Consider the following 10143-nt stretch of genomic DNA (forward strand, 5'->3'; position numbering starts at 1 on the left):
TATATAATATGTTCATTATTTATGTATACATAAAAAGTCAACAATTTGTCTTAAAAATTAAAATTATTTAAAAAGAACAATTAAAATTATGACGTTTAAAGTTTACTTTTTTTGTTTAGTTTTGAATATTTAATTTGTAATTACTGATTATAAATGAACAGTCAAATTATTTTAAAGATTAAGCAATTTTTCTTTTTCTTAGCTGAAAAATCTCAAATTTTCAAATTGTAGATTGAAACATTATTTGGAATTTAATCAAAGTCTTTAGTTGGCAATATATTATTTTGTAATCATTTTTAAAAATGAAAATAGTTTATAAAATTTCAATCGGGTATTTACATCTGAAAATTCTTAAATTTTGAACTAATTCCGAATCGTCCTGTACAATCAATTATTCACTTTTTAATCATTAAAGTACTATTCAATCAAAAAACCATTATAATGCATATTCACAGCTGATCAACGAAAAATGGTTTTTTATCCAAAGTTCCCGATTTTAAACGCTTCTAATTTCTAATGTTATTATTCTTCATAAATTACTAAGAATTCAATGTGAATTCCAAAAAAATTCTTTGGTATCCATTAAAATATTATAAAATCCCGTGAAATTCTATAAAATCTTAGGGTATTTCCTGAACTAGATACTTCATTGAAATACCTTGAGAGCTTTTAAAATAGTTTTAGATATCTCAAATTATACATCACGGCTAAAAAAAGTGCATTGTACTGAATAGGGAAGCGATCGATTAGAACATTATTATCAACAGTTTTCAAGTTTTTTTTAATGTCATTTTTTTACATTTTTGGGGGTGTTGTCTAGTGAGTCTTCTAAAATTTTTACGAGATTTTCGGGCACGATTCTGCACAAGATAATAATTTTTCTGTATTTAACTTTTATTTTTAGAGCCCATAACATGAAAAAATTTGTTTGAGGAATAAAAAGTGGAATAAAATATTCAGTATTTCCCGTTTTGATCCACCAAATATCTTACATTATTTGTGAGCCTATGTTAATCTCAACAAAGCCCTCAAAAGCCAAAACCTTTTTTGGACGTTTTCATGAGCACCAAAAAAAGTTAATTACGGGGGTATATTAAAACATGATTACCATGTGCAAAATAGTATACTAAAATTAGGCGAAAATTAAGAATAGTTTAGACTAGCTTTGAAATATTTAAAAATATCCTAATTTATTTTAATTGACTAAAAATCCATTCAAATTATTCAAATAAATTTGAAAATTTTCAAATCAATTGAAATGTTTTGAAATTCCTGGATATTTTTTAAAGATCTTGAAAATTACTTTCAATTTTTTTAAATAACCAAACATTTTTTAAATCCTAAATTTTTTTTTAAGCCCTTGCAATTTTTTAAAGCTCTAGAATAAGAAAGCTTGAAACAGTAAAAATACCCTAAAATTTGTTTAATTCTTTGAAATCCCTTCAAATTATTGAAATCAAGGTAAAATTTCTTGGAATCTTTTCAAATATCATAAAATCTTTATAATTCTTTAAAATCTTTGAAATTCTACGAAGTCGCTCATTTCTTGTGAATACATTTTTTGAAATCCATTAAAATATTATAAAATCCTGTGAAATTACATTAAATCTTATGATATTTACTAAAATATTTGAAAATTTATCGGAATATCTTCAGGCCTTTTAAAATTCCCTAAAATCATTGACATCATCAGAAATTTTGTAAAATCCCTTGGAATCTTTTTAAATATCCTACAACTTTATAGATCCAATTAAAATGTTTAGTATCTTCCGAAATTCTTTACATCTGAATGAATTTTTTTAATCCCTTAAATCATTTAATTCCTTGAGCATCAAATGAGATTTTTTTTATTCTTTTGAAAATACTTTGGAATCTTATAATATAACCTAAATTATTTCAGTACTTTAAAAATGCCTTCAAATTAATAAAAATGTATCTGCTATTTTTTAAGTCATTTGCAATATTTGAAAATCCCTTTACACTTTTTAAAGATCCTGAAAATTACATTAACTTTTTAAAAATCCCCTCTTCAAAATCATTTGGAAAAACTTCAAATTATTGAAATCTATTAAAAACACCTTAAATATTTGAAATCCTATACTTTCTTTTAAATCTCTTGCCCTTTTTTAAAGTTCTAGAAAATTACTTGGAAATTGTACGAATTGAACAATTTAAAATTCCTTGAAATCTTTTAAATTCTTTAAAATCTTTAGAATTCCTTAAAAATACCTCATTTCTTAAATACCTTTTTTTTAAATCCATCAAAATATTATGAAATCCTGTGAAATTACATACAGTCTTACAGCATATCCTAAAATCTTTGAAAATGTATTAACATATTTTGAAGGCTTTTCAAATCCTTTAAAGCCATTGAAATCCTCAGATATCTTGTAAAATCGCATGCAAAATGTTAAAATACCCTGAAACCTACTTGCAAGTTCTTTGAAAAATTGTAAATCTAAGATAATCTTTCTAAATGCTAAAAAATATTTCAAATTCTTTAAAAGTTTTTGAAATATTGATCAATCTTAGAAATCCTACGAAATCTCTCAATTCTTCTGAATAAATTCTTCGAAATCTTTTGAAACATTATAAAAATCCCTTGAATTATATGACATCTGCTTACATTTTCCGAAACCCTGTAAAATGTATTAAAGTATCTTGAGAGCTTTTAAAATTCATTAAGATCATTGAAATCCTCAGAAATATTATAAAAACCTGTGGAACTTTTGGAATATTGTAAAACCTCATAAGGTAATATAAAATCGTTTCATATCTTCAAAAATACCCTACAATCCTTTCCATCCTTTATAATTTTTTAAATCCCTTGGAATTTTTTAAAGATCTTGCAAATTTCTTGGCATTTTTAAATTTAAACTAAAATCTGTTTTAAAAACTTTGAAATGCATTTAGAGCACTAAAATCTGTTAAAAATTATAGGAATCTTTTAAAATACTATAAAAAATTTAAAACAAATTCAAGAAAATTCAGAAGTAGGTATACACATGAATTTAATAGTGGCTAAACCATAGGTTAATTGATTGAAATAAAAGTGGCTGAAATGATATTTTTTAAATTTTCTATAGTGATTTTATCTTGAAAAAGTGATTTGAGAAAAAAAAAAGACACTAAAAATAAATCAGTGGTAGCTCTGATTATTCTTGACAGTTACTTAAAGTGTTTCTTTCAGAAATTCCCTGGCTTTTGCATTTTTTTTTAATTCCAGACTTTCCATGAATAAAAAAATTCCCTGACTTTACCTTGATATCCAAGTTTTGCTGACCTGCTGCCATCACATTGTAACAATGTTTCTCAAAAGCTTACTATTTTTTATTTAAATATTTTTCTAGATTTTCCAGATAAAAGTTTTGTTTTGAAAGAATATTTAAATCGTATACACTTTAATTTAGGTTGTAGCTTTACATCTAGGGATGATTTTCTATTTTGGCCATTTAAAAGCTTGAAAGTTAAACATTTTTATAATAAATGTTACAAATTTGAAGCCTTTGAATCTTATTTAATGGTATACAGGTTCTTAATCGTAACATCCTTCGTTAAAACTTAGATCGTTAAAAACTTTATAATGTATAGATTTCGATTCTTTAACTCGTAACTATTGCAATTAAAAATTATAAACTTGTACAATTTTCTACAAACAATTAAAGCTTGAAAACTTGATTTGAAACGTGAGGATTACATTTTTAAACTCCTACTTGAAATATTTAGTAGAAAGAATACCAGGCCACTAGATCAATAATAGCGATATCTTGATAACTTCCAGGCAAGTTTTCGTGAAAAATGAAAGAGATCTATTTTATGCTATTATTATTTTTGTTAGATTATCTACATTAGAGAAGAGTGTTTTTCAGACTAGAAGTCTTTTCAATGTTAACATGTCATTAAATTGATTTTTAAAAATCTAGAAAGTTCATAGGTGGTGAAATAAATCCAGAGCAAATATTTTAATTCGAAGAAGATTCCATTTTAAATGAACTGACAAAATATTTAATTTAAAACCCATCAAAAGTAAGAATGTCACTCGAAATATAATAAACTATCAAGTCTCCAAATTGAATCAGAGAATATCCTTAAAGTGGTAAATTGATCATTTTTTAAATAAAATGTGTAAAAAGTTTTAGAAAGGAATATAGAATTTCATTGATTAATATAAAAGTACAGAATTTACAGCACCGGGATCTAATTTGCACTGTAGTTTCCCTGACAATTGGTTACTTGAAGACCAAAATTCTGATCTTGTATTATTTTAATATAGAATCTTTTATATATAGAATAGAACAATTTAAATATTAATTTCATAAATAGGGAGATATCTAATCCGCTCCCTATTCCTAACTTTTAATTGATTATTCTCTGGGGTCCAAAATCTAATTTACTTAATAAAAGTGGCTTACTTAACACCAAAAAAAGTGACTGAAAATGACAAATGTGCCCTAACAATGTGACTAATGTTCTTTTGAATTTAAAAGAATTCACAAGAAATCGATTTCTAAGACTTCACAACAATTCAAATTAAATTCAACAAAATTCAAATTAATTGGAAAAATATCAAAAAATTTCAAGTATTTCAGGACAATTGGAGTCAATTTATACGAATTCTATGAAATTCATACAAATTCAAGGTAAATTAAACGAAAATGAAGTGAATTGAAAACAATTTAGGAACATGAACAAATTCATCTAATTCAATAGGTCTGAAATAAGTTTAAAAATATTAAAGGGAATTCAGAGGCATTTTAAGAAATGCCTAAGAATTCATGATGTGTTGAGAAATCTTTAAAATTAATCAAAGAAAAACGCAACACAATTTAAGAAATCCATTGAATTGAGAAGAATTGGGTGAATTTAGAAGAATTTAAGTTAATTCAAAACATTCAAGAGAATTCCAAAGAATTTAAGGAATTCGGGATAAATTTATAAAAATTAAAGGTGAATTCCATATGAATTCCACTGAATTGCAAATAATATTTGAAAATCTCTTCAAATCTTTCAAACATTAAGAAATTCCCCACTTATTGTGCATTAATTTTTTTTAATCCATTAAACCTATATAAAATCTCGCAAAATTTTACGAAATCTGGTTTTTTAATTCTCTTAAAATGACTAAAATCATGGAAAACTTGATAAAATCCCATAGAATTTTTTAAAACTTGATAGGCCTTGTAAAATCGTTTTATATCTTTAGAAATTCTAGGATATTCTTTACAACCGCTTGAAAATTTGTTTCAATCCCTTAAATTCGTTCAAATTCTTGGAAATAGCATTAAATTTTTTTAATCTCTTAAAATGTCCTAAAATATTTTACAAACTTAAAATATCTTAAAATGAATGAAATCAAATAAAAATGGTTTGGAACCTTTCAAATCACTTAAAATACTTCATATATTTTGAAATTCCTTGACATTTTTTTAAGCTCTTGAAAATTTCTTGGAATTTTCAATAATACCCTCAAATGTTTCATAAACTTTTACATTTTTTGAAATCCCTTCAAACTTTTCAAAATTCCTTGGAATTTTTTAAAATACCCTATAATATGTAAAACCTTTTCAAACTTTTAAAGTTTCTGGAAAATTCCTCGGAATTTTTAAAAACACCCTTAAACCTTTAAAATCTTTTGAAATCCCTTCAAATTATTGAAGTTTATTAAAAATTTTAAGAATATTTTTATATCATCTAAAATATCTCAAAAATTTATGAGAATTCAGGGTTTTCCTAAAGTCACGGAAATTCTTTAAAATCGCATGAAAATGTTGTTAAATCTCTTACAAATTTTTTAGTTCTTGGAAATGCTTTGGAACCTAAGAATGTCCTACAATATTTCAAATCTTTTGAAATCTCTCAAAATAAAAGAATAAAAATAAAAAATTCCTCACAATACTTCAAATTTTTTTTTTTTAATTTCTTGAAATTTTTCTTAATGCCTAATAAGCTCTTGAAAATGCCTTGGAATTTCTAAAAATACACTAAAACCTTCAAAATGTTTTGAAACCCCATCAAATTATTGAAATTTATTGAAAATTATAAGAATATTTTTAAAAACTCTAAAATATTTTAAAAGAATTTATGATAAATTATTAAGAATTCAGGTTGAATTCCAATTTTTTAATTCTGTGAAATCTTATGATATTTCCTGAAATACTAATACATTTTTTAATGTACGTGCCTTGAGAGTTTTTAAAATCTATTAAAATTGACATACTCGGAAGTCTTATAAAGTTCCTTGAAATCTTTTGAAACCTTATAGGTCCTGTAAAATGGTTCCATAACTTCCGAAATTCTAGGAAATACTTTACCTCATGAAAATTTTTTTTAAATCGCTTAAAATAATTAAAACCGCTATGAATCCCTTAAAATTATTTAATTCTATAAAAATGCTTTGGAATCTCTAAAAGTGTTCTAAAATATTTTAAAATCTCAAAATACTTTCAACCTTTTTAAATACCTTGAAGTTTTATAAAGCTCTTAAACATTTCTTGGAATTTTTATTAATACCCTAAAATATTTCGAATCATTTGAAACTTTTGTACATACCTTAAAACGTTTTAAAGCTCTTGAAAATTCCTTGGAATTAATTAAAATACCCTAAAATCTTTTTAATCATTTCAAACTTTTGAAGTCTTTACAAACTGTATTGGAAACTTTTAAAATTCTCTTAAACATTTCAAAAGAATTTAAGAAAGTTCTAAAATAGGTACAGACCAGAATCTAATAACTGGTCTTTTTTTTAGTGACGAGAAGGGGACGATTGGCATTTAGAATTTAAATTAGTATGCTTACATTTTACAGCATGTTTTCATTTCAGCATTTTTTTCCAGGCTTTCAAGGTGAAGAAATTAAGTGTTTCGAGATCTTCTTTTTTACAATAAATATCGAAATAGCCGGTTTTTACACATGTAAAAATGTGAGCCATTTCACTTTTTATTGGCCAACAATTTCTAAAGAAAGAAGAACCATAAATAAGCAAATTCTTAATTATTTGCGAACGTAATTCGTCTTTGTGAAATGTTTGTAAAGTCATTGGAATCTTCGAAATCTTTGTAAATTCGTGAAAATTTTTTGAAGTATTGAAAATCTTTTGGAATCTCGTGAAGTTTTTGTAAAATCTTTGTGATCCTTGACATCTGGGTGAAATTTTTTTTAATTATTTGAAATCTTTAAGATATTTGTAAAATCATGATTTAATATTTGTTTGTGAAATCTCTTCTGTTCGTTTGAAATCATTAAAATTTTGTGAAATATTCTCAACTTTATGGAAACCTTTAAGATTTTTGAAATCTGGCGTTCTGTATCCCTCTTGAAATTTTCGAAATTTTTATTCATTCTTTTGAATATTTGTGAAATCTTTTGTATTCGTTTGAAATTATTGAAATATTTAAAATCTGTTGAAATCTTCTATACAAAATTGAAATCGTTAAAATCTTCGAAAAGCTTTGAAATCATTAAAACCTAGTGTACTGTACTCTCTTTGAAATATTTGAAATTCTAAAAAAAATTTTTATCTTTGTGATGTCTCTTAAAATCGTTGTGAAGTCTTTTAAAATCTTATAAAAAAATTCTAATCATTTCTAATCTTTACAATGTTTTGAAATCTTAGAAATCTGGTATACTAACCTTTTCAAAATCTTTAGACTCCTTCAAATCTTTTGAAAGTTTTAAAAACTTTATGCAATATTCTAAATCTTTGGGAAATCTTTTGAAATCATTTAAAATTGTTTGCACGATTTTTAAATCTTTTAACTCTGGTGATCTCTATCTTTTTTTCAAATCTTTGAAACCCTTTCAATCTTTTTAAAGTCTTAAACCTTTTTGAAGTTTTAAAATTTTTGTGTAATTGTGAAATCTTTAAAATCTGGTGTGCAGGCCTTTTTAAAAGCTTTGAACTCTTTGCTAAATGTTAAAAATTCATTAAAATCTTTTGAAATCTATAGAAATAATTTGTAACATTTTAAATCTGATGTACACTCAGAAAACGAATGGTCAACCCCTCAAAAAATCCATTGAATGTCCATGGCTCACTCTAATTATCATATTTAATTAACATCGAAATTTTCAACTAACAATTTTTATAATTTGTAAGTAGAATATCACAAAAAAGTATACTTTAACATTCTATATTAGCGGGAAATTTTAAAAACATATAGAAACAATCACAATATTAAAGTCTGCTTATTGCAATCTATCAAATAATTGTTACAGTCTACAAAAAAAGGTTTAAAATCTCTTTATTTATTCTGCAATAAAAAAAAAAAAAACAATATATCTTGATAAATAAAATATTTTTCAGTAGCAATATTTCTTCCAAACGAGATGTTCCTTTTCATAATAGACTGAAAGATTAAAATTATTTTTCACATTTCAAAAAAATACCTGTTTTAAAAACAAAAATCATTAAAATTTAAATTTCTCGTGAAAAATGCAAGTCTTCCAGGTTTCCAAGATTTTCAGAGTCGCAGGTCTCCCTGCCGACAGTTACTTAAAAGAGCTTCTCACAGAAATTCCCTGACATCATCAATTTTTTTAAATCCCAGATTTTTTCCTGAAATTCGCAGTCGGGAATAAACCACGTACTTGTCCATGCTTTCTAGGTTTTCCCTGACTTGCGGCAATTCTATAAAGCCAATACAAAATTCCCTGACATTTTCCTTTCTTTAAAAATTTATAAACTCTACATAGCATAGGGTCACTATTTTGAATCAAGAATTGAATTCGCCCTCATCAAAGAACATAAACCAAAAGATATTGATTTATTATAAATAGGCGAACAACTCCAAAATGCATTCAAACCTTGGGTTTTGGAAATAAATGAATTATTTTGGAATCCAAAAAATTGAATGAAAATGAAAGAACGCTAATTTAAATTCAAAACACTAATTGTCCTAATTTATTTTGGGAATCCAAGACCTGTACATTTCTGATAATAATTGCAAAGAAACTTAAATGACTTACCGTTGCTCGGAGGGTGAAAATTCGTGGAATCAATTCGTCCGTTTTTGTTGGCTCGTGCTTTGTGTCTGTCAAAGGACTTTAAATTACCATTTTGCTGTCCATTTGACAAGGTGACACCGTTGCTTACGGACTGCGACGAAGGGCTCTTCATAGCTAATTCGACGAAACTTAACCTCACTTTCACATCTTACTAACGACTTCGTATCCACGGCGACTCATCTTTTTTGACGCGATCCCCAAAATATTCTGAGCGATTCGACAATTCTGGGGCACATTTTGAACCCTCTATTTTCAAAAATTAACACAGAAACCTTCAATTTCGTGCAATTTTTGCCAGAGGGTATTGGAATTTGCCAGCTGTCAAATGAAATGTCAAACTGGACGATTTCAATTTTCAAGCACTGCACGAGAATTGACGATTCAACTTGACCCAACGCATTGCGTGAAATTCCTGTTTTCTAGGGGAATTCACACTTTGTAGAGAAAAACAGCAGCAGAACCCGTGGATGTGTTTATTTGAAACATTTCGCGACTACTTTCGAAGTCAGATATATTTGAGAGCGTGAACGGCCACATACGTAAACTTATCATTCACGTATGTACTTATTCTTGAAACGTGAGAGTTCATTTGAAGTCCAACTCATCGAAACTTGCGTATAGAAACTACACGCATCACACATCTTTGACCATCTTTGACAGTACCTATTGTACGCAGAATCAGCTGTTTGACAGCTCCATTAGCCCAGCAATTCAGCATTAGTCCATTGGACCATGCCATTAAAACGGAGCAGATGGCGCCAAAATTGCAAAATAAAGAACATTTTTTTTTAAATGACGCATTTGGCAGAATGTCCAAGTCGCTAGTAACCCTTTTCTATGCACTAAAAGTTCGACGAAATAACTTTGACTTAAAAATTCTGCAAAAGTCACCTGATAATGAACATCAATGTTACTTTTCGAAATCTGGTGCAACGATTTTTTCAACAATTTTTTTAAACAATTAAATTATTTTTTAAGATAAAAATGTTCTAGAATTCTTTTCGAAAAGTTTATCGAAAAACAAAACTTTTATCTCTCAACAAATTTTTCATACAACGATCGATTTGCATGTGTTTTCATGTTAAAGCGTTATAAACAACTGAATTTGCAATAAAATTGACATATTTGCGACAGCATAGC

General features: G+C 26.5%; 1 protein-coding gene across 1 annotated transcript in view; it reads right to left on the reverse strand.

Annotated features, from left to right (window-relative positions):
• Positions 1-9630, reverse strand: part of LOC117174365 (TBC1 domain family member 12-like) — a 15268-nt gene extending 5638 nt beyond the window's left edge. Inside the window, exon 1 of the mRNA XM_033363426.1 lies at positions 8965-9630. Within this exon, the coding sequence (XP_033219317.1) occupies positions 8965-9115 (151 nt within the window). The 5' untranslated portion in view covers positions 9116-9630. The remainder of the gene's footprint in view (positions 1-8964) is intronic.
• Positions 9631-10143: the final 513 nt, after the last annotated feature.

This window comes from Belonocnema kinseyi, chromosome 6 (assembly GCF_010883055.1).
Source record: "Belonocnema kinseyi isolate 2016_QV_RU_SX_M_011 chromosome 6, B_treatae_v1, whole genome shotgun sequence".
NCBI lineage: Eukaryota > Metazoa > Arthropoda > Insecta > Hymenoptera > Cynipidae > Belonocnema > Belonocnema kinseyi.